Below are 25,424 nucleotides of genomic sequence, written 5' to 3' on the forward strand. Positions count from 1 at the left end.
GAATAGCATTCTGAGATACTATTTTTCTCACCACAATTGTACATAACGGTCATCTAAGTTACCATAGACTTTGTCAATTCGATGCAGTCTAGCCTTTCTCTGTTGACCTCTCTCATTAACAAAGCCGGTCACTGGATGTTTTCAAACTGGAAAAGTCTACAGTAACTCTGATAACCACTCTGTATAATTGTAGTGTTAAGAATAGGGTTGGCACTGTTTTGGCGGCACTTGGGGACCTACACAATATTAGGCATGTGGTTTTAAAGTTGTGTCTGATCGGTGTATAATGATGGCCCACACAAATGCACAAGTTAATATGACCGCAGTCAAGACATTTTTCACTTCTGCACCTACAGGAGCTTGTATGTACGAGAGTGTGCAGAGTCCCTATCCAAGAGAAAATAGTGCACTTTAGGCTCAGCTAAATGCATTTCATATCAATAATTCATCTTCTAAGTATGAACCATGGGGAGTTTAAGTTCATCTTATTTAGACAAAAATTACTTTTCTGCATGAACTGTCAGAAACACAGATGGTATATGTTGCCAAACACATTTTTTTAATTAAAGCTGGTAACAAAAATATACAGTATATTCCCAGACAACATGATAGATTCTAAAAATTGAAACTCAACACCAGATTGTATATTAGAGACAGGAGTGTGTGAGAGAGAAAGAGGGCTGGAACTGAGCCCAATGGTGCTCTGGGAATGCAGTCGGAATTGATTGGCTGGTTTCCTGATATTGTCTGAAGTCATTTGGTGAAAGGGGCAGAAACATACAGAGCAGAAAGAACAGCATAACTCAAACCATGTGATGAGACAGAGCCGTATGGGTTTAGCAGCAGTGCCTCCAAACAATGGTCTGTCTGTAGTGCCTTTACCTGGGAATGATCTGGCTCACTCATCAGCTACTTATAACGTATGAGTTTAAGTGAAATAAATTATATGAGTTTAAGTGAAATAAATTATATATGGACTCAGAAATGTGAGGAAGGGTGTCATGTGTGTTTGATTCCTGGTTCTATTTAATGAGTTCAGTTTTAAACTCTTCAAAGAGCTTCTACAGAGGTTTTAAATCACAAGCTGACAAGGACTTTGTCAATTTACACTTATTTAAAGTTGACCATGAGTTTTAACCTGGTGCGAAATGTTTCACAAGGCTTAAATGAAAAGATAACAATTCTCTCACAATTTACAATAACACACTCATGCCATCCCAGATGTGTATAACTTTCATCTGCAGAACACAAAGATTTCCCAAGAATATCCCAGCTCTGTAGGTCCATACAATGCAAATGAATGGTGGCCAGAACTTTTAAGCTCCAAAAGCCACATAAAGGCATCATAAGTAATCCATATAACTCAAGTGGTTAAATCCATGTCTTCAGAATCTATGTTATAGGTGTGGGTGAGAAACAGATCAATATTTAAGTCCTTTTTTTTTTTTTACTATAAATTCTCCTACCTAAAAGTAGGTGGCAATATGAATTATGCACACAAAAAAAGATTGTGAATCGCCAAAACCAAAAGAAGAACTCCTCTTAGAAGAGATTAGAATGCTTAGGAGGGCTGGTGAAAGTGGGCATTTATAGTAAAAAATTAAATAAAATATTAAAATATTGGTCAGTTTCTCACGTACACCTTTCATATCACTTCCTGAGACTTGGATTTAACCACTGGAGTCATAGGGATTTATTTTATGATTCCTTTATATGCTTTGTGGAGCATCATTCACTTTATTGTATGGTCCTACACAGCTGAGATAATCTATAAAAATATATTGCTTTGTGTTCTGCAGAAGAAAATTTGTCATTTTTGGGTGCGCTATCTCTTTAAGGGGCTGTTCAGACCGAAAGCGTTCTGCGCAAACTAAGCGCAACGAATACAAAAAGAACGCAGGTGTCGCGATAAGTGTTTTTAACAGTTGAAGTTCTTTTTAACTTAAAGACATCCGTCAAGCGCATTTTTACACAGAAACAGCACAAACGGACGTAAAACCACCTTCGATGTGAACGCCCCCAAGGAAAGTTCCAAGTCATATCGAGCGAAATGGCATGTCTTTTAACTTGCACAGCATTATCTTGGAAATAAACTCCTCAATTAAAATGACTGGGAAAAGTTTGATAAATCCCGCACTTACCTTGCCTCACAGTTTTAAACCTAATAGGTCCCTTGCAGTTCTTGATCACCGTCATCACATCATACAGCGGCAATCCGGAGACCGAGAGCGTCTCCACTTCCAGCAGTAATTCCCCCTCTGATAGTTTTCCGTTTTTGAACAGCACAGCATCATCGTTAACGTGTCCGATAAACGCGAACTCTCCGTTCTCGGCTCCTCCGAGCAGCTGCACGTTCAGCGCTCCACGCGCGTCCTTCAACACCGCGCTCTCGTTAACTTTGGTGCTCCAGTGATTCTTCTTCTGCACCACTTTGGACATGATGAATCAATAAAATCCGTCAAGAAAGAGGTGGTTCCGCTAACAGATGAGGAAACAAAGATATTAAACTCATAGAATGAAATATTCCACTGAGACGCGGTAAAGTTTATTTTCCGTACCCTCGATCATGAATGCAGCATTTTGGCAGCGCACAAACTAAACCAAAAAGAAATCAAGCCATTGTCCGGTTGTCCAATAAATGAAATCCCCCCTCCGACTGTTTCCCTAATTTGCTGGTATTGTTTTCCTCATAATTTTAACATATTTGCCATTTAATCCCCTCATTCGATATCATCTGCTTGTGTCTTCCTAGTTTCGTAAATTTCTTATATACACTTTTTAAAGTTTAAAGCGGTTTTCAAAACAGTTTTTTTCTTTCTAAAGCATTTCTAACCACAATTTCCCAGTCACTTTGGCAGCTTTCCACGACAAACAGACTGTATTGTTGAGCGCTTCCTCCAGGATCACGGCTCCTTTAAACAGGTACAGCGTTGACGTCTGCTGCTCCCAACCAGGGATGGAGCGATAGTTACGTTCGCGCATGCGCACTGCTGCTCCTTGGGCTCAAAGGGAAATCCTGACGCCGCCTGTCACTGGGTCCTAAAGGCAGTGTCACTGGGTCCTAAAGGCAGTGTCAATGTACGAATTTAAAGGGATAGGACTCACACTTGAGTGCGCGTGCACGCGACAGGAAGTAAGACTGTCCCATGTCTAAAACATGCCAAAGCTCAGTGCACTTAACCCACACAAAATCCACACTAGTGTGAATACTGCTTCGGAGAGGTCTTTCAGGCTAAGTGTATCCCGGTGTTCATCACAAACATGGGCCACACCCCGCCTACCCGAGCGATTGATTTATTTTCGCTATGATGCCGTCAAGGGAATCTTTTTAATATAAGTTATTTATTATAATCAGATAGTGAAACTTTAGTATGAATGAAAGTATAAGAACATTACATTATGTGTTTGGCATGACTTAATATCAGCATCAAAATATTATTTTATTTATTTATTACAACTAATTAATTAACAATTAATTTCTAAACTGTATTTTTTAACAGGAAAGGGGCCCGAAGCAATATACAGACAGGGGCCCCAGAATACCCAGCCTGCCCTGAGTGTGGCATACAATATGCAGTCTAGTAAATGTGGTATTAAAATTACAAACATATCAACTACTACCACAGGTTCATTCTCAAGTTTATGTATTTAAAATAAACATTTTAATGCTTTTTATTTGTTCTATGAAACCACAAACTGAAAAGTTGTGTAAAGCAGTCTTTGGCCATCTTATATAAATGGCAGTAGTAGCTATTAATGGATCACACAGGTTTATTTAATAAAGTCTTAATTTTTTTTAAGTAAGTTTTATGCAGTGTATTGAGAAAGTGGAAAGAAATTGCTTGAATTTCATATTTTACACAGTTATGGACAATGCAATTTTACAGTTAAAAAAATGTATTGTGCAAAGAATTGAACATAAAAATGAGTAAAAATAATTAACTGTTACAATTATTTTCTCACAATAAAAAAATATTTTAAAAATACAGCACAATGAACTTTCAACAATCAGTAGTGTCTTAATAAATGCATAGATGTGTAACATTTTCAGTTATTTATTATTTTAAGTAGGCTATAACAGTAACTGCTACCAAAAAGACAAAAATAAAACAGCTGTGGCAACCAGCACCAACATATTTAAGTCTACTTGTGTCCCAACATGCAATCAGAAGTCATCAACACACTTGCAGTCTTCATGCAGTCTTCTAAATACAAGACAAGTGAGTAGTAGGCAAGACCAAAACCAAAGTGGCACAGGGCCACTACCCATTTTACCACTTCTGCTATTTGTGTCTATGTCAGAAATAGAATAAGTAGTCTGGTAGTATGCAAATCCAAACTCAGCAATAGTTCACCCAAAAATGAAACCGATTCCATCATTTACTCGCCCTCATGTCATCCCAGATGTGTACGACTTTCTTTCTTCTGCAGAACTAAAATGAATGAAGATTTTTAGAAGCCATCTCAGCTCAGACTTTATTCACGCTAGCGCCATCTTTTCATTTATAAAGGAAATGACAACGCGGCTGTGAGGGATAGATTTACAGTCTCATCATTGGACTATACTGCAGTTTAAGTGTTTTTGAATCGTTCCACAGACCAAACACTGATAAAACATCTGTCCAAGAACATTCAGTATTCAAAGAACTCCAGACAACATGAGTTGTAGAAAATCAGATATAATTTAGAAGCTTTATAGAGCTTCATACCGTTTGTGCCTTTGAAGAGACTGTACTGCAAAGTCTATCCCCTCACAGCCTCGTTGTCATTCCCATTATAAATTAAAAGATGGCGCTAGCGTGAATAAGTTCTGAATGCTGCAAGTGAAGGCTGGCCAGAACTTTGAATCTTCAAAAATCACATAAAGCCTGCATAAATGTAATCTATAAGACTCCAGTGGTTAAATCCATATCTTCTGAAGTGATATTTACCTTCACTGTTGACCAGCCCTGACCAGTAAGAATCAGGGGTGGACTGGGAAGGGAAATCTGGCTGGGATTTTACATAGAAACTGGCACTAAATTTGTAGGGGGGTGGAGGTTGGGTTTGCTGTCCTTTTCTGCATATCCTGTCCCCTTCAGCATATCGCAGCCCCGTTTTGTGGCCCATTCTGCATTACGGAACAGCTCATTTCAGCTTATCATACCATTCGGCCCGTTTCGTGGCCGGCCCGGTTCTCCCGATGGCCAGTCTGCCCCTGATCAACCCAAAAGTGCGTCGGCCCACCGGGAAAATGCCTGGTATTCTAGATTACCAATCCAGCCCTATAGGAATGTGAATTGCTAAAAAGCAAATGAAGAAGAAAATGAAACTGAAGATTTATAAATAAAAAGGACTTAAATATTGATCTGTTTCTCACCCATACCTATTATTTTGCTTCTGAAGATATGGATTTAACCACTGTTAAGGATTACTTTTATGCTGCCTTTATGTGTTTTTGGAGCTTCAAAGTGTTGGTTACCATTCACTTGCATTGTATGGACCTACAGAGCTGAACATTTTATATTTTCTTCTAAAAATTTTCATTTGTGTTCTGCAGAAAATTGAAAGTCAAGCACATCTGGGATGGCATTAGAATGAGTAAATGATGAGAGAATTAAAATTTTTGGGTGAACTATTCCTTTGCACAAAATAATCCATGCTATGGTTTCTTGCAAGAACCCAGGTAAAAGAATATTCAGGGTTCAACATAAGTAAAGCTCAATCGACAGCATTTGTGAAACAGGAGTCAAAATTTTTTGGGGAGGTAACACAAATGCTGTCGACTGAGCATAACTTGTATTGAACTCTAAATATTCCTTAATGTAGTTTCAATTTATTGGCCTGCACTAAAATTATCATTATTAACTAAATGTCATTTTCATGATCAGACATGACATCCCCTTTTCCATCAATGCAACAGTATGAAGAGTCACTTTGTTTTCATCATCATTTTCTTCATCATCACCACTAATACCTTCTTCTATATGTCAATATTCATATATAACTGAATAGCTTATTTTCTGCTTGTGTCTGTCTGACAGTGTGTTTCAACCTGACATGGGCTGCTGTCAGGATCAGATGGATTTTTCTGTTCACCTTGGGAAAAGTAAATGAGCTCTCTGCTCCTAAAAATAACATTCAAAGTACTCCCTCTCCCAGGAGATGCCAACCGTTGTCCTGGATGGGAAAGGAAGCAGAGTGCTTTTAAGCCTAAACCGTGCAACCTCTCCAATCACCAGCTGAGCTATTAGATGCACACTGTGCTCACGCCATACCAGACTGATGCATCTGGGATCTGTGAATGATGATGTAACATGTCTAACCCGATTTTTTTCAAATAATCATGAGCAAATTTGGAGTGGTAACTAAATGCTGTTTGGCTCCAACAATGCAGCTAAGGGCTGATGACCCTCTTGTTGATCTCGCTAGCTGAGACCCATTCCTCAGTGGTATACTGAGTCTGTTGGAGAGTTTTATAGTGTCATCATCACTGAGGTTAAGGTAGTTTTGCATATTTTGGGTCTGTTGGGCAACTTGGCAACACTGATTCAAAAGCATTGTTATTATTGATAACTATATGAAAATATTTGTGTTACCTGATAATAAAAGTAACAAAATTGGAAAAGCTGGAATTAAACTTGACTAAACGGACTAAAATTCAATTAAAATGACCACAAATTAATTTTGATTTTAGTTTCACAGTATACTTTTAACCTTTACAACCTTAAATGCCTTCAACATAAAAATGCCTTCATGATATCAGTTTACATATTAAATTAACACTAAAATATTAAAACTAAAATAATGACAGAATATACTGAAAAAACTAAACGGAGACTAACAATTATTGAATCAAACCAAATTGAAAGGATGAATTCAAAATAAAATTGAAATAAAAACTATATTTAAAACGATAAAAACCCTGTTAAATGTCTTCAACAGAATTACGAGCATCATCATTTTAAGCATTCTCTCAAATTTTCCCAGTCAAATCCAAACTGTATGACCTCAGGGCCCTCTGACTGTTGGCCTTCCACCACCAACCTCCCTGCCAGAACATCTCATTGAAGTCCAAGTGGCTGATGCACAGTGGCTGTGACCCCTGTTTCTCCTTTTTCATATGATTCCATCTGTCTTTCCATTCCTACCCTCAAGCAGACCCTGAGACCCAGAGATCTAACTCTGTTTTGTTTTTCCCTCTGAACCACAACCACCTTCTTATTCTCTTAGTCAATGAACACATGGTAAACACCATGCATTATGTCAGCAAAACACTCTGTTACATGAAGTTCAGTGGACTCTTTTTTTGTCGCATCAGAAATTCATTAGCTGTGTGATTCATGACATACAGTAGATACATGCAGTATTCACCACACAATCTCACTGCATTTTAATAGACCCTGCTGAAAAGTCAAATCGGGTGTCTACATCAAAATTTAAACTTTGAGACATTCATTTCAGTCTCAAAGAGGACATGATGAAAAAGCATACATTTAAAGCATACATTAAGATAGAATAGCTTGCTTTATATATATAATGTTGATTAATATTACATTTACATTCAATGGTAAGTGGCAAGGATCTACATGAACAGAAATCATAATGAATACATAATGTTTTATTTGTTTTATCGGTTTCTGAAATATATTGTAATCTTGTCTGACTGAAACAGATGGCAACACTCATGAAACTTTCAGAATGTACTTTTAAAATTAGTCAGTGTAGTTTCAGTGTTATTAGCAGCTCAAATGAGCAAAAAAGTGGCAAGCCTTTTCGTCAACCCAACTAACCCACAAAATAAATGATACAGTTCAATGTTCTTCTTTATGTTTCACAGACCTCAGGATGAAAACCGACATACCTTGGGGTCCAATCTTCTGAGACAACATTGAAAATCTGAGGATTTTTTTTCTTCAGTCTTGTAATATATATTTTATTTATTCATTTATTTTCTTTTCTGGATTAGTTTGAAATGTCGATTTTCACTGTAATATGTGAAAATTCCAGGTTGAAATAAATAATATATGGTAATCCTAATGTCTATTATCAAACACATCTGTGATTTGCTTGGTATTCATAAAAACGTTCACTCATAATATTGTCCTTGGAATCAGCCTTGATGAAACTAACAGAGCAAATAAAAGGTTTTGTTCTATTCTAATATAGCTGCTTTACTTGTCTATCATTGACCTTACTGTTTGAAGAGCGATGGTAAATACGAAGCTGGGAACTTTGTGACCTTGCTCAGTCCTTTGACCCTGAGAGTGTATGTGAACACAGAGAATGAGAAAAATATATATTTTCCCTGTTCACTGTGGTTCACACACAGTACTTCTTTTATTTTATAATGTGCAACTGGAATGTTCATGTCAAGTCAAGTCAAGTGGTTTTTATTGTCGTTTCAACCATATACAGTGAGTACAGTACACAGCGAAATGAGACAATGTTCCTCCAGGACCAAAGTGCTACATAAAAACAACATAGTACAAACACAGAACCACATGAGACTACACAGACTAAATAAAATACCTATATATACCTATATAAAGTGCACGTGCAAACATGTGCAAAAAGTACGGGACAGTACAAGACATTTCTGACAATGAACTGGAGAATAGACACAGTGAGAGACAGTGCAGCGCTGACCAGTACACAGTAGTGCAAAAAGATGACAGTTTCTAAAAACGTAAACGTAACATACTTTAAGATAGTGTTCTATGCACATAGCAGTTATTGAGGTAGCAGACAGTTATAAAGTGACAGTAATTAAAGTGCAACTCAGGACACGTGTGTGTGTGTGTGTGTGTGTGTGTGTGTGTGTGTGTGTGTGTGTGTGTGTGTGTGTGTGTGTGTCAAGCCAGTCTCTGAGTATTGAGGAGTCTGATGACTTGGGGGACATGTGACATTCTCTATACACCATATTTCTGTTAATCAACTCTCAGGCTTCCTTTATTTGCTCACTCATGTATTAATTTACTTATGCTCTCATTTTCCAGGAAATTACATTTTACAGTAGGCTACATAAAAGAAGAAGGCACCACAGAATTTACAGCATGTTGTTCATTATGGAAATCCAACTAAAATTGTTGAAGTTTACATCCGTAATTTCAATTAAAATATTACAAATGCAAACAAATTTACAGAACAACCTATACATTTTACAGTTTAAAACTGTAATTTACATGACCACGATGGCACAGTAAAAAAAAAAAAAAAAAGAGAATCTGTTTAATTTACAGTAATAAATATTATATTAACTTGATATTAGCCTTCTGAAACTGCATAAATCTGCTTTTTACATTATATTGTATTGTTAATCACTGTTAAAATTACAGAAGAGCACATGATGAAGCTCATCTATAAATGCTCTAGCAGGAGCAAAAACCAATTAAAATCTATAGACCAGACAGAGCTCAGTGTCACTCACACAAACATTAAACACCATCATGGTAACACATGTGAAATTTAAATAATGTAATAAACATTAACTAAACAACATTAAATATAAAACAGAACACCCCAATGTACATAACTGATATAAAAAATAAGAAGAAACATTACTATTCCCAAAAAGCATAATGAAATATGATGGGTCATGCAGGGAATTGTGGGAATGCCCGATTGTTGTTATTTTTTTTACTGTAATTTTAACAATTCTTAACTCTAAAAAGTACATGTACTCTATAGTTAAACATAATGTACATTTTTACCATTAATTATACAGGAAAATCATACTTTTTACATCAAAACAATATAATTTGTACAACATTTTATTGTAATAATTACTATATTGTTTTTTAAAATATAAAAGAAAAAAGGACTCTATAATTTAGAGTTAATATTCATTAATCAATTAACATTTTATTTCTGTGGCAGTTTTACAGTCTTTTACTGTTAAAATTACAGACAATTTTTATAGTGTAGCCTATTTTTCTCCCCTTTTCTCCCCAATTTTGGCATGCCCAGTTCCCAATGTGCTCTAAGTCCTCATGGTGGCATAGCGACTCTCCTCAATGCAGGTGGTGGAGGACGAATCTCAGTCAATCTCAGTCGAATCTCAAGCATCTTATCACGTGGCTTATAGAGCGTGTTACCACGGAGACCTAGCACGTGTAGAGGCTTCACGCTATTCTCCACAGCATCCACACAACTCACCACATGCTCCACCGAGATCGAGAACCACATTATAGCGACCACAATGAGGTTAACCCAACATGACTCTACCCACCCTAGCTACCGGGCCAATTGGTTGTTTAGGAAGCCTGACTGGAGTCACTCAGATTCACTTCTGGATTCGAAATCGCAACTCCAGGTGTGGTAGTCAGTTTAGACAGAATTGAACTGAAGAGAAATATATCTAATTAGTCAAGAATTATTCCACATATAAGGAATGAACATAATTAGTCAAATAAATTATTTATGCTTTGTTGGAAAACTTTTGTGAGACTGGGTTGAATTTCTTTGAATAGCTAACTATTACATTTCTTCTGACATTTCAATTGAAATTGTAATTCAAAATCTTGTTGGGCGTGGCTAATACGATTCAAATTCCAACTCATGAATGCCAATTCTTAAAATCAGATTGTTGGTCAGCCCTGTCTTCAATTCAGTTTTGCTTTAGCCACTCACCACTCACAGTGTTTCTTGTACAGATCCAGTGAACCTCGGCCTCATTAGAGCCCCTGCTGCTTCTTATGTGTGTGGCATGTCAATATGTTTGTGTCTAAGCATGCTGCTATGTCTAGCTATCTCTAGAAACTGGAAAAGTTAAAACACACCATGCTGCTTGGCCTCAGCATCTCTTAATATGGTTCCAAAGTCTGCTTCTTCCGAGACTGCTGGAATGCTTTGAAGGTGATGTGGAAGGATGAGCTCCTTTCTGGAATGATCAGTTTCAATAACAACATTAGCTACAAATTACACCGTTCTTTTGGAACTGAGGTTTAAGTATGAGTGGGTGACTGAATTAAAGTCAGCACACAGTCTTGACTAGCGTGCAAGATAGACACAATATGCTGAATATGATTGTGCTAGCAAAAGACTTTGTACCCTTTATATGTTCATTTTGCAAGCATATGAAGCAAGATTTTACAAGTGAATGAATGTTACATTTATGTAGTGATTTTCTGACACTATACTCAAAGCACTTTAAACATTGAACTCTCCTCAACCACCACCAGTGTTTAGCATCCACCTGGATGATGCAACGGTAGCCATAGTGCACCAGTATGCTCACCATTAACCAGCTATTGGTGGATAGGAAAGAGTAGAGTTTAAGAGCCAATTAATGGATGGGGATTATTAGGAGACCATGATTGATTTGGCCAGGACACCAAGGTTACACCCCTACTCTTTTCAAAACTTCACCAGAGAGTTAGGATTTAAGTTTAATCCAAAGGACAGTGCCTTTTTACAGTATAGCGTCCCCATCACTAAACTGGGGTATTAGGACACACACAGAACACAGGGTGAGCAGTTCCTGCTGGCCTCCTTAACACCTTCCAGGGTCATCTTTGGTATTCCCCAGGAGGTCTCCCATCCAGATATTTACCAGGCCTGACTCTGCTTAGCTTCAGAGGGCAACCACTTTGGCATGACAGGGTGATTTGACTGGCTCTCCAACATACCTATCAGAGTGGTGTGAAACACATTTGCTGAAATTAAACCTGAGATAAAATGGTGCTATTCAATCTGATCAGAATGCATCCATATTCCAGATATTTATAGGAAGTTTTTAAAAGTAACAGGTTTAATATGGTTTGTGTGTTTGAGCGATTTTTACTTTTTCTTAAGTTTAAACTCTAACTCAAACATAAACCTAACCACAAAGTGTAAAATCCTAAACCATGATTTTAATGGGAAAATTAGATTTGTGTACCACAGAAGAAAGAAAACCTTTGGGTTTGGACTGAGACAAGGGAAGCTTAGGTTATTGACATACTGTCACGTTCCCCTGTTGTCTGCCCCTGTGTTCTGTGTCTCACCAGTCTATTGTTTAGAACTACATTTCCCACAATCCACCTGCCGTCATCACTGCCATTTTGTGTCATTGTTCACACCTGTTTATCATTTGTAATCATCCTGTCCTTGTGTATTTATACCCTGGTTTTTTGTTCTGTCTTTGTCAATCGTTGAAATGTTGTTAGCCTGGTGTGTTTCCCCTACCCGTGCTTTTCTAGTTTTATGTTTGTTTCCCTATTGAGGGGTTTTCCTTTGTGTTTTGCCTGTTTGTTGATTTAATAAATTAAGCCTGCAATTGGATCCGCTCTCCTCGTCTGCCTTCGCTGCCTTCATTTTGTAACAGAAGACAACAGGGGAACGTGACACATACTGTGCATCAGTCATTTGTTTTGTATAAATAAATATGTATGAGTAACTAATAGTTGTTCACTGACGTTTCCTATCTTAAAGTGTTGGACAGGAGGCTAGCTAAAATATAATGTCTGTATTGTATCAATTTGAAATTCTGTTTGTTGATCGGTTGGTCCTTCCCAGCTGATCTCATGAAAAGTCGTACAAATGTTCATATACAAGATCAAACAATGCTTGTAAAAGTCATACAAGGTGGCCATTTCGTATGAAATCGCACAAGGTTGTTCGTATGAATTTGTATGATTTGTTGACAAACAAATCCCTGGATGTTCAATGCGGAAGTAAGCCTCTCAGGCGTTGTGTACATGTTTCATAATTTTATGCCCTTACCCAAACCCCATATCTAAATCTAACCATTGAGTAGAAGTGGAAAGAGTAATTGTGACGTTTTTGAAGGAGACGAGGAAGAGTCATCTGATTGGCTGTTGTACAACCCAAATCGTACAATTGCATATGATTTAGCCAACTCGTACGAATCCTTACGATTTTCCGTGAGAGTGTGTTGGTCACAAATAAAAGTTGTGTCTTTTGACACACAACATCGTATGATATCTTACGATTATGGCATACATTATACAATGAAATTCTTAATGTTTCCACTGGATGCTTAGCAAGAGTTACATATAGAATACAATAGAGAAATAAACAGCAATCTGAAAACTGTAATATTCCACAGGTCCTCAAAGAAGTAAAGAAAAGAAAAAGTGAAAGAAAGAGTAAGGTGCTCTGTTCATAATCCATTCAAGGTCTGTGTTGCCACAAGAGAATCAGCTTTTTATGAAACTTTTGAAGATAAACTCTATTTGCTGGCCCACATATATTAGGTCTTCCTGTACAACGGAGACAATGCCATTATGAGTGCTAATTCTGGAGAAAGGATTAGCCACCTATCGCTAAGACTCTAATTTATGCTAATGTCTCTTCCATGTGCACATTGAGGCAGAAAGTCTTTATGTTTCTTTAAGTGTGCAGAGCTCAATACAATTTGGGCTGAATTCCAGATGGAAATAACGAGAGTGAGGGTGTAGCACGCTCACAGTATAATTGTTACAGTGCCTACATCTATATAGGTCAATTTTATATGTATAGCGTTTAAGGCAAGCAGCTTTAAACAAGAGAGCAAGAGCAGAAACAGTTTCAGGGGATGCATGTATTACCGGAAAGTTTGCCTTCATCAGAGAGTGGCTAAACTCACAAAGAATATATTGTTGAAATCCCTGAACAGCCTTTCTTCTCTCTCTCTCTCTCTCTCTCTCTCTCTCTCTCTCTCTCTCTCTCTCTCTCTCTCTCTCTCTCTATCTATGCTTCACTCTTGCTATGCTACATAACATTTGTTCTCAGTCTTGACATTGCAGATTTAATTCCATCTCTCAGTCTATGGTTCCTTCGTTTATTTCCTTTTACTTGCTTAATATAATATGATGAGACTTTGGGAAGTATAGAGTTAAATATAGGCTGTATACATAGTTTATTTACTTGTTGTTTTTTTCTTTCATTTTCATACTGCTTTTAGAATAGTCTCATGTGGCTATTTTGCTTCTGAAGAAAGTTCACTACATCATGCTTGCAGACAGTAAATCCCATAATCTTGTTCATTAGCATAGAATACATTTATTGTGCAGAGGCTAGTGGAGGCTAGTGTTGTTTCAAAAAATTTTTATGAAAATGCACACGAGTACACATTCCTTGCATTTATATAACTCCGGAAACAAAATGATTAATGTCAGTGAGCAGCTAGTAAAGCGTGAGCTTTGTGGGCCAGTGTATATCAGCAGAAAACACTCTCTACCTCTCCTGAGCTGTATCATGAATGTGTGTGTTTGCATTTGTGTGTATGTGCCTGGGGCAAGTCACAGTTGAGCCTGAATCAGACTCATTAGAAGCAGATTTAAAAAAATACTGTTACCATGATTACATAAAAAAGAACAATCACTATAGTCAATTTTACTCAATCCTCCCATGTTCATATTACTCAAAACATTCATGTAACCAAGGAAAATTAAATTAACTGAGTTGAATCAACTAAAAAAGGGTGTCTTGTAAGCTTTACTTAATCCACTTGAGTTGGGAAAACATGCATTTATTTGTTTGGATAACTGAAACAGAGCAAAGCATTAATTGCATGAGACTCGAAAGGGAGAGTAAATGTTAAAATTAAGAGTTACTATATATATCATTGTGCAAGATGTATATGAAGGGGGAGACTTCTAATGTGTTTAAGAAATGTAAAAGTTTTGTAATGTTGAGATTTTATTATGTATTTAGTATGCCAATTTTTCTGGTCAACAGTTATTACATCACATAATGAGATTCAACGGAGTTATGTTGACATGGTAAATGTTGTTGGGTTTAATTGATTCAATTGGGTGCCCTCTACTTGAAGCATTTAAGTTGAAATGACATGCTAATTTTAATTTAAGAGATCTCATTTCGAATGTGTGGTGCAATTTTCTATACTGCAGTAAGTGTGGTAATTTTGATGGATTATTATAAAAGTTTTCAAAGTCCTTTTTTCAAGGAAAGTCAGTCCACTTGGTGACCATCTTTGAAATTGCAGCTCCTATCTACTTCAATGGGGAAAGACTGAAATCTCTAAGACGGTTGGTCAAGGCAATATATCAAATCAGCAGTATAATCTGTCAACAGTGGTATCACTAATTGTGCTTCTTTTGCTCGGATCACACTAAAAAACAGCTATTTTTCAGGCAAGTTCGGCTAATCACATGCATTGATTGACAGGTAATTTCTCTATCCAAATGCAGATTGGCCACCCAAGAGGTGGGACTTCATTTTCAACATTCATTGGCTGTTAGGTTTTCCAATTTCTCATATTTATTTAAATAGAAGTGCTCTGTCTCTGCTAAATAGTCTCTGGTACTGCAATAATACTGCGTCCAAATTACCACAGTTGTACTGCAGTTATTTTTTGTAAGGATAGTAACTTACTGATGATATGACCAGACCTGTGGTCGACCTGCAAATGACAGCTATGTTTAATTAATGTTCAAAATGCACATAGAGAGCCTACGTTTTCTTACTTCGCCTTGCCATGAATAATAAAAGGCCCTTTTCATTTAAAGTTTAAAAGCACTGGCCAGATCACAACTAGGACACAGCAATATCTATCTTCTCCAGCAGTAGAGGTAAAATCTGGCTTGCATATGAGTCTCATTAAGTGGGGTCTCGCAAGATGAATGGAGCTCCTTGGGTTCCTGTGTTAGTGGACAGAAAAATTGACTGAGACATTTCATATGATCCCAATCAATAACACCCTCCTATTGAGGCAAGGGAAATCAGAGGGAAAGCTCACAAAATAAAATCTATAAGTAAGTAAACTCAGACTCACACAACCACTCAATATGCATCCAAAGAACTGGATAATAACCCCTGAAATAAAAAAATAGCAGTTGATCTATGTGTATAGAAGGCAAGAAATCATTATTGTAACCAAATTAGAAACTACATGTAAACAATCTGAGTTTATGTCCACTGTAAATTAATGATAATTCTCCAACTGTTGTGGAGCTGTGGCACAGTGGGCAGCAAATGTTCACTTTCACGCTGCCTTTCCAAATACAGCCCATAAACAACATTTATTAAAAAGAAATACATTTAAAAATCCTGTGCTCAGTTTAAATTGACATAGAAGAATGGCACGCCATTAAGCTCTTTAGGCTGGGTAATTGAAGGAAAGGTGATTATGTTGTATGGAGATCAATAATCAAAAGACTGAATGATCAATACATTTTGTTTATTTTTTTATTTTTTTTTTGGCAGTGGTCTACTACACAGAAGCATGCAAAGTACCTTCTAATGAATGGATCGACCACACCATTTATAACACTAACTCATAAACAATTTCAACATTATACATTGCCATTACAAATACAATTATTCTAAAGAATACAATAGAAGTAAAAAGCCACTTTGTTGATGTAGGTTGTCCATTTGGTTAATCCTTATACTGTATTTTGTCTTTCCAGAACTGATTCAGTAGACTTCAACTACAGACTAATCACTGTCATTCATCAATTTCTCACAGTCACTTTATATAATACATTTTTGTTTATTTGGTGACCTTATATATCAAACTAATACTTGTGCTAAATACTGTGATTATTCTGCATGTTCTTATTTACACGTGACTGTGAAACTATTGAAAGAATTATTCAAAGGCGACATAAACCAAATATATGTTAATCTTAAAGATCAAGACAGTCATTAGAGTAGTTAAAAATATAGCTGCAAAAAAGTAATATATATAATTAATAACAATACAAAAATGCTTTTGTATCTTGTTCGCAACACCATTGCTTCTTTACACTCATAATGCAATCATAAGTTTTGTTTTGCTCAACAAGAAAAAAAAATATTTTTATGGCATCAATTAGGGTCAAAAGATAATATTTGTATTACTGCAGTAATTGCATTTTGCAGTAATTGTAGAAAGGGGTAACAGATTAATTAAATTGCTGTTTATAGATAAGGGGTTTATTTACTGCCTGAATATTGAGGACAAGAAGCAAAAAATTATATATATATATTCTTTTTTTTTTTTTAAAGCCAAATGATAAAACAGACCTTTTTATGTAATTGAAATACTGATCTCTAGTGGTGAAAGTCCGACAATACATTTTCGTGGCGAACCATAGAATAAGAAAAAGGTTTTTAGGGGAGGGGGTAAATCAACCTGTGTACTTTTAAAGTTTCTCAGTGTCATTGTGTCCACACATTGCTGATGAAGAAACGTGTTATTCATTTTATTTTTTCCTAAAGCAAATTTTACATTCACAAATGCAAATTTTCAAACTTTAATCCTGTTTTATCTGTCTTCTTAAAAGAAATGGAAAATTATTTAAATGTGATCTCAGTATCTGTTAATAAGAAAGCTATAAGGACTGTTTGCTCTGCTTTTGGGCTCTTCATGTGATCTTTTTTATGTGATATAATGGCCCTCTTATTTTTTATTTTTCTTATTATTTTTACAATTTTAATTTTGTATTGTCTTGTTTTATTTTTTATTGTTGTTTTTTTATTGTTAATTGTTATTGTTGATATTATGTACTGTGCATTTATTTATTTTTTTAATTGTTTTGTTGAATGTTCTCAGCAATAAAAAATATATATATATATATATATATATATACCTATCCCTACAGGTAGAAGATCTCTGCTTACTTTCATAACATTTGTATGTCTATGCATCCTAATTATATTCCAATTTCGAGCACACACACAAAAAAAAATAAGTTATTACCGTTATACTTTTCTCAGCGCTGGTCAGTATGTCCCAATCACAGTCGTTTGTGATTACCAGATAAAGTATTTTAATTAGTTATTTTACAGAGATCGCTGTGTCGGATTCCTATTTAAATGTCACATGGCAATCTTTTACATTATTATACTATAAAGATTATACATTATGGAGTACAAACGTCTGAAGACAAAAACAATTGACCTCAATAGGGATTTGACTTACTGACAGCCTTCAAGCGTCCCCTGGAGAAACAATATTTTTGTCTAATTGGAAACTAAACAATGGGGTAATTAAAGTTCCAAGAGGTCCGGTCTCTATTTCCTTCCCAGCAAAGGTCCGGATAATAGTATGTTGCTTACATGGCTATGAAATTATAAAACATATAGCCAATTTTTCAATAGGTTTTATAACTTGCCACATTGGCAGCAATGCTATTTTGTAAAAAAAAAAAAAAAAAAAATCCTAAACAGTCAAAACAGTCTCTTCAAAACTCTCAGCTCAACATTTCGTTTTGAAGCTGAATGGGACATAGCATATGAGGCCTTTCGATGGTTAACCCCCCACAAAAAAACCTTGTGGGTTCAAGTGTGTCCCCTGAGAGATAATGTAAAAATGTAAAAGCCCGAATGGACCATTTTTATATTTTCCTTAAAGTGAGAATCAATAAAGCAATAAAATACTGTCAGCTTAATTTAAGGATAAATAGGCTTTCCTTGCCACTCATGCCATGCTGAAATCTCTTATTAATTTCCCCAAAATGTCAAAAATCAGTTTGTTTTCATGAAAGGCTCATAGCATGCTGATTAACTAAGCTAAATTTGTCTACAGTGGCAGAACGCGGTGTCCTACCAGAAACACCAAGAGTTCAATCAACTATTCTTCAGTTATTTAGTTTACAGTTAAATGTATTTTGTCTTAATTACTTCTTACCGATGGGTGGCGTTGACAAGCTAGCAACGCACGCCTCAACCCACTGAGCAAGCACGTCTGTGGACATACAAAACTGGTTGATATCTCGTCCGTCCGTCCAGGCCATGATCTGAACGTCCATTGACAGCCAGAATTAGTCGATTAATGACACTGAGAAATGATGTCCCATCAGGCCATAATCTAAACGTCCACTGACAGCCAGAACTCGTTGAGAACAGACATACTGACTATAATCTAAACGTCCATTGACATCTAAAATGAGTCGATAAATGACGTCAATAAAGATGTCCAATCTGGCCACAATCTAAACGTCCACTGACAGCCAGAACTAGTTCAGAAATTACGTTCATACTGGCTATAATCTGGACGTCCGTTGACATCCAGAATTAGTGAATGAATGACGTGAATAAAGATGTCCAATCTGGCCACAATCTAAACGTCCGTTAACATCCAGATTTAGTCAATAAATGACAGAAAATATGTTAAGGCCACAATCGAAACGTCATTTAAATGCTTGTAGAAGAAAACTACAACAAGTTTGCAAGTACAGCCAAAAAATATATAACAACCATCGTCATTGTCATCCATAGCTACTCCAGAGTCCCTCAGTCCAGACTAATTTCCTAAAGTCTTTCAATCCAGATAAGTGCCAAGTCCTTAAACACAGTGTTCTTATAGCTTTTAAGTTTAGACTCAAAATACATTTTCATTTCATCTTTAAATCTTTAAACAAGAGGATTGCATTTAGAAAATTTACATTTGTGAATGTACAGAAAAATAAGAACAGAACAGAATGAACAGAAAAATAAGGTTTATGAAATAAATATCACTTTTCTTTTCACATTCATGAAAACCAAAAATTATATTTCTATATGTAAATTCAAAGTTAGGATTCACATAACATTTGATAAAATCACAAATGTCACACCAAAATGTCAATGTGAAAGAGCAGTTCCAAAATAAATGTAACGTAGTCAGGTTTCTCTGAACAGAAAGAAGGGTAATGTCATTCTTAAGTCTTTTGAGAGAGCACTTATCTGGGTAAAACCTATGAATTAACTTAAAGGTAATTTCTGTAATTTTTTTGGTATTTATGAGGTAATGTCCAAGCTTTTTTCCACGGAATGTCACTTACAGAACCATTCCAATAGGAAATTAGGCTACGGCATAGTATCCTCCCGAAACAAAATTATTGTTTTTTGATTTAGATGAAGAATGGCATTGTTTACCTACATATGTCTTATACAAATCCACTGAGCAAAGAGATGAAAAAGAAAATCCTTTATAAAGCAATTGCATTCAACCTTCTCTACATAATGTAATTATTTTGGTCACCTTGCTCTTTTAAACATTCAGCAGTTCAGTCAGCATGGGGAAAGCAGTGGCAGGATGACTTTACTGATTTTTTGATCTCTGAGAGGTATAGAGGATACAGGCAGGTTGGCACAAATAGACAGATCTATGACATAGTCCCTCAAACTCAAGGCAAGGAAACCAAATAATTGTCAATAAATAGATTTGGGCTATGTGAAACTGAAAACATGCAAGTTATAGCCACATGGGACAAAGGCGGTGACACTTCTTCCAGTCGGACTATATTTATTCTAAAGTTTTATATAAAATGATATTTATATTCTAGAAAAAGTGATTCATTTATTGTCTTTTTTTATTCGTCATTGTCTTTTTTTGAGGGTGATGGGTAACTATTTCCGCTTAGGCTATATTGGGCCTTAAGTGCTCGGCCTGGGGTTCCAAAAGAGACACCTTGACCCATTCAGCAACATGGGACCAAGCCCAAATATGTGTGAAATATGTTTAAAATCAATTTCACCCATAAGAATTCCTCCAAATATCAGCCTTTTTAATTTTAGGTATTTGTCCATTTATTTTATAGCCTACATATTGTTTTGTTGTTATTTGTTTTTTTATTATGTGTATGCACTTAGTAAAAGTATATTTAAAAAAAAACTGATATAAGCATACCGTAGATGTTTTTCGGATAATACTGTTTTTTTTCTTTCGTTTGTTTCTAATTAAGTGTGGTGGAAAAGAAGGTTATTGGGTACTCCTTCCGGTTTCAAGTAGATTGTGATATCCCTCCCCTGTGAAAAACAGTTCTACCTTTGTAGTGATAATAAATAATAGGGACTGTGTGTGAAGTATACATTTTTTTTGAACACATTTTTAAACTTTTAGAACATGATACTGAGATTTTTTTACATTGATCAAACATGCTCGGGAATACAAGTTTCTCCACTTCTGTGGCGGACGGATATGTGACTACAATCCGCGCAGGCGCAGCATGTTCCGCAGTCCGCACCAATTAGTCTACGTCTTGTCGTGTCGCTGTCTCGTGTTGCACTTAACGTCCCCATCAAGGACTTTGTAAGTTGTAATATTGGTAATACTAATAGTGAGTGATTCCCGAAATGTTATCATAAAGTTTTTTTCGTTAGTCCAGCTAAGTCATTCAAATGTTTTTTCCTCTAAATTGACGTGCTAGCTAGCTCAGTTGGCGCCAATCAGCCAAACTGGACTTTCTATGGCAAGCCGTTTTAACATTTAATAATTGAAAGCGACTATCTATTTTCATGCTAACGTTTTTTTTAGATACTATAGTATCTATTCCATTAATTACTAGTACTTATTCATTAGCTAGTGCTTATTAGCTATGACTAGCCAGAACGGCCACTGTAGAGTTCAATTATAAATCTTGCTTGTAAAATACATAATCTTGCTAGTAACATTTGGAATAAATACTATAGTATCTAATAAAAAGGTATCTATTGAATAAGTACTAGTATCTATAGAACAAGTACTAGTAGCTAATACTACGACTACTACTTATACTAGTATCTATTTAATAGTTACAGATAGTATTAGATAATTAGATATTAGATTTAATGACTTAGTACTAGTATTTATTGAATAAATACTAGTACATAGTAATAGGAACTAGTATCTATAAATAAGTACTAGTATCTAATAATAAGAAGTACTAGTATCTAATGAATAAGTACTAGTATCTAATGTCAATTAGTGTCACTGTCAATTTGTTTTCTCCTCAAGTTGGCAAAGAAACAATTTAATATTTGTTTGGCTTGATAGACCGCTAACGTTAGCAGGTTGTCGGTAGCCTAGCATAACGTGTTACAATTTCTGTAATTTCAACCCAATGTTAGCTGTTTTTCAGCTAGCCTAGCATGACGTGAAAACCATACTGTGGCAATACAACTTAGGTTAACACCTTTTGTTATGATTCCATGGATGTATTTTGAATATGTGTTCATGTTCAAAGCATTTTTTACAGTACGTCGGGCCGCGTAACATTATAGCATTAAAGCTGTTTCATGCTTCATTGCGTTCAGCGCATAAGCTGTAAAAAAAGATGGACGACGCCCCTTCGCTCTCTTCCATTGGTGAAAACTGAAGCCGCCAGTGTCCTGATATGACCCTGACATCTTGGGACTTGAGTCTGCGCAGTAGTGAGCAGGAAGTAAAGCGAAATCAAGGTCCGCCCTCACTCTCGCAGGATCAATCGCAAGCACACGCTCCTGCACTTTTTTATAATTAATTATAGAAGTTTAGATATTAAATTTAAAGCTCCAATCTCCTCAGTCCTCTGAAGATCCCGAAAAAAGTATGTTGGTGTTTCAGTGACTACTTCGCTCAGAGAACCTGTCAATCACAGCTGTTAATCATGACGTCACACCACTGCATCAAATTGTTCAGTTGGTCTCACATGCCATTAAATAACATGGGGAGGCGGGGTTTATGAGCTATACTAGGACCAGTCACCGGGGGGGGGGTGATCGAGACGTTTTGACTTCACTTTTCAGGGCTTGTGTGGCACTGGTTCAGCACGGTTCGTGGGCCGGGACAGTTCAAGTAGTCGTGAGTATTGCCAGTTACATTTGGCTTGTCTTATTGAATATCAAATTAGCATGAGGAATACTATTGCTACTAGACTGACTAATGTTGGTGGTTTGGGCTTCTCAGGTGTACCCAGGTCCCAAGCTGTGGATAGCAGGTCCATAGATGGTGAATGTCATTGGTTGTATCACTCAATGAGGCACATTGTACATATGTTCTAAATATATTGATTGCTTCACACACTTTTTTCTTTCCTGCTTAGGTCTTTCACATGAAAGGTCCATTTATAATAGGGCTGTGCCAACCACATTCTCCCTGTCAGAAGCGAGTAAGTACAATAATATTTTCATGTGACACCCAGACTAATTACTTATGTATTATAACATTGCATTCTCTTTGTAACTGTTTGGTAAATCAGACTTCAGGTTTTCATCTTGTTGCTTTGGCATTTATGACATTTATTCTAGAACCATCTCTTAATAAAATTGTTCTTTAATGAAACTGATTTGTCAAATACAGGGTTAAGGTTTCCCTGTTGAATAAAGTGTTAAGTAGCTAATTGAATAGTCATTAATTTCTCTGGGATTGCTAGAGAGCACTCTTTTACTGAAAAGCTGAAATGCCTTGCTGTTACCAGAGAACCATGATTATAGTGTTTTTTTCTTAATTTCTCATTATTGCCAGAATTCCAGAAAATAGTGCTTACAAAACTGGTGACTCTCACTGATGACGTCAAAAAACTCCAGAGGAGCCTACCTAACTCTACAATTGAGATAACCAAGATTGACACCTTGGAAGAGTTCGAGAGGGAGGCGGCTTCTCTTCTGGACAAAAACAAATTTGAAACCTTGGTAAGAAGTTTTCAACCTCTAACACTTCAGTACACATCTGCAGCGGTAGGTGATCTCTTAGGTAACTTAAGTTTAGCTTATTATAATAAAATTCTTATTTCTGATCAAACTTTAGTGTATTTCTTTTAATTAAAATGTTTGAATGTTAAAATATCAGAAATGGCAACATCCGAACAGCAGGAGTTTTTGTTGTGTGCCGAGCTGCGAGTCAGTCAGGGTGATATGGGTCCGAAAGATTAGGCGTTTTAATTTCGTTATAAGGAGACTTATAACGGAAAGCCGATTGTTACTGTACAGTTAGTCTATATCTACGACGTTCCACTTCCGGTATTGCTCAGAAATTCCACCAGATTTCACTCTTTTCGGCTAGATGTCTGTTACCTTTCTTTAAAATGAATTTAAGCTCCGGTCGTTTTATGTAAACTGCTCATCAGATCTCTGCAGGGTAAATCCAGACAGCTAGCTAGACTATCTGTCCAATCTGAGTTTTCTGTTGCACGACTAAAACAACTGAAAGTGCACGTTCCACCAAAAGAAATTCCTTCCCGAGGCTATTTTGCAGCGGCACCGTGGCTTTGCCTGGTGCTTAGCGCCGCCCAAGACGATTGTGATTGGTTTAGAGAAGTGGCAATAAACCACGTTTTTCTCCAATCCCAGAATCCCGCGTCGAAAACGCGTGCATGCTAGAAATAGAACCGACACTTATTTTTCATGCAATGACATGTTGATGTTTGAAAGTCTCTAGGTTTTGACCTAAATGGAGATATAAATGTAATAAAAAATAAAGAAATTATTTTCATATATTGCACCTGTAAATACAGAACAAAATATTCTGTAGCCTATTTTGCCATCAATACTTCCGAAGTTATCTTCAAATCAAATCCGTATGTATTTATGTTTAACATGAAATGTACTACTGCTTGAGTGCAGTAAATCAATTGGAAACATACGTGTGAATAGACAAGACTAGCAGCAGCAGCGCAGCGTCAGACACGTTTTTGGTGTGCAAAGACATAGAAAACGCCACGCAACCGCCACACAATAGAAACGCCAGGCTCATGCGACGCAGCCAGTGTGTAGCCAGCCTAAGGCTGACGCTGGCTAATTTATGCAGTCCTATGTCCATCTCAGCCAAGCAAGAGGTCTGATGTATGTAGAGATCTGTATGGTTATATTGTATAGTGTTGTTTTCAGGCAAAGGTAAAAATAGTATGGCTGTGCATAATGCCATGATGCTCTATCAAAATCGCTGTTTTTTTTTTTGTCATTTATTTTGAATTCCTGCAGAAAAAAGTTGAGACAATTCAACTTCTAGGAGAAACGCAGCCTGCAGTCACCATGCATGGAGAATCATGTTACCAGCGTGCGTGCGTGTGTATGTGGAATAATTGCATATTATTTTTGTCTTGGATTGGATTAGGCTCTTCACCAATCAGCTGATGACCCTATTCAATATGAAGGGGAAGGGCAAGAAAGATAAAATTAGAATTGAAGACAAGAAATTGTTTTCAGCAATAAAAGGTAAGCTTCATATTATGGTAATTGAAAAAAAAAAAGTGTGTATATATGTATGTATGTGTGTGTGGAATGCTTAATATCAGGCTTGATGTAATTTGACTTGATTTGTGATTTGATAACTAGGCTATTTCATTTAATTGATTCGAGTACTCAAATTTTCATCTATGTATACTATGTATCTCTGCTGCAAGCTAGACCACAACAGTGGCGTTTGTATATTTATTTTACATGTGGATTTTTTTGCTTTGATTGTAGCTGCTGTCATGAAATGGGACCCAGCTGCAACAGAGGCCCAAATAAAGTCTGCTGCATCTGAACATATGAAACATGCCCCCGGGAGAGTCGGGGGTGGTGGCTACAAATAATATATTGTGCACCTTTTGTGCCACATTTTGTTAATTGTTTACATTTTATAGCACTTTTATTTATAACTTTACTGTTCTGGCTTTTAAGTTTTATTATGTTGTGTTAATTTATACTTTACTGTTCTGGTTTTAAGTTTGGCTAAAATTTTTAATAAAAATATATTTTGAGATTTAAATAATTTATTTCTTGGAGTGATCAGTTTGGTTTACAGGAAAATGTTAAGCAGTTTATTACAGTTATATTGATAAGATATAAAAATGCAAGACTAGTATATA

At 36.3% G+C, this 25,424-nt stretch overlaps 1 protein-coding gene and 1 long non-coding RNA gene across 7 annotated transcripts in view; one reads left to right on the forward strand and one right to left on the reverse strand.

Annotated features, from left to right (window-relative positions):
- LOC127633069 (membrane-associated guanylate kinase, WW and PDZ domain-containing protein 1-like) overlaps positions 1 to 2,927 on the reverse strand; it is a 186,611-nt gene extending 183,684 nt beyond the window's left edge. For 5 of the 6 annotated variants that reach the window (XM_052111939.1, XM_052111942.1, XM_052111940.1 and 2 more), the window contains exon 1: positions 2,142 to 2,927. In XM_052111939.1, coding sequence (XP_051967899.1) covers positions 2,142 to 2,439 — 298 coding nt within the window. In that variant the 5' untranslated portion in view covers positions 2,440 to 2,927. The remainder of the gene's footprint in view (positions 1 to 2,141) is intronic. The other variant, XM_052111938.1, reaches the window with a different exon arrangement.
- Positions 2,928 to 22,416: 19,489 nt separating this feature from the next.
- On the forward strand, positions 22,417 to 25,223 carry LOC127632366 (uncharacterized). Its single transcript, XR_007969092.1, has 6 exons — positions 22,417 to 22,435; positions 22,541 to 22,582; positions 22,677 to 22,742; positions 23,099 to 23,265; positions 24,686 to 24,786; positions 25,039 to 25,223. It is a non-coding gene; the product is annotated as an uncharacterized LOC127632366 (long non-coding RNA).
- Positions 25,224 to 25,424: the final 201 nt, after the last annotated feature.

This window comes from Xyrauchen texanus, chromosome 39 (assembly GCF_025860055.1).
Source record: "Xyrauchen texanus isolate HMW12.3.18 chromosome 39, RBS_HiC_50CHRs, whole genome shotgun sequence".
Taxonomy (NCBI): domain Eukaryota; kingdom Metazoa; phylum Chordata; class Actinopteri; order Cypriniformes; family Catostomidae; genus Xyrauchen; species Xyrauchen texanus.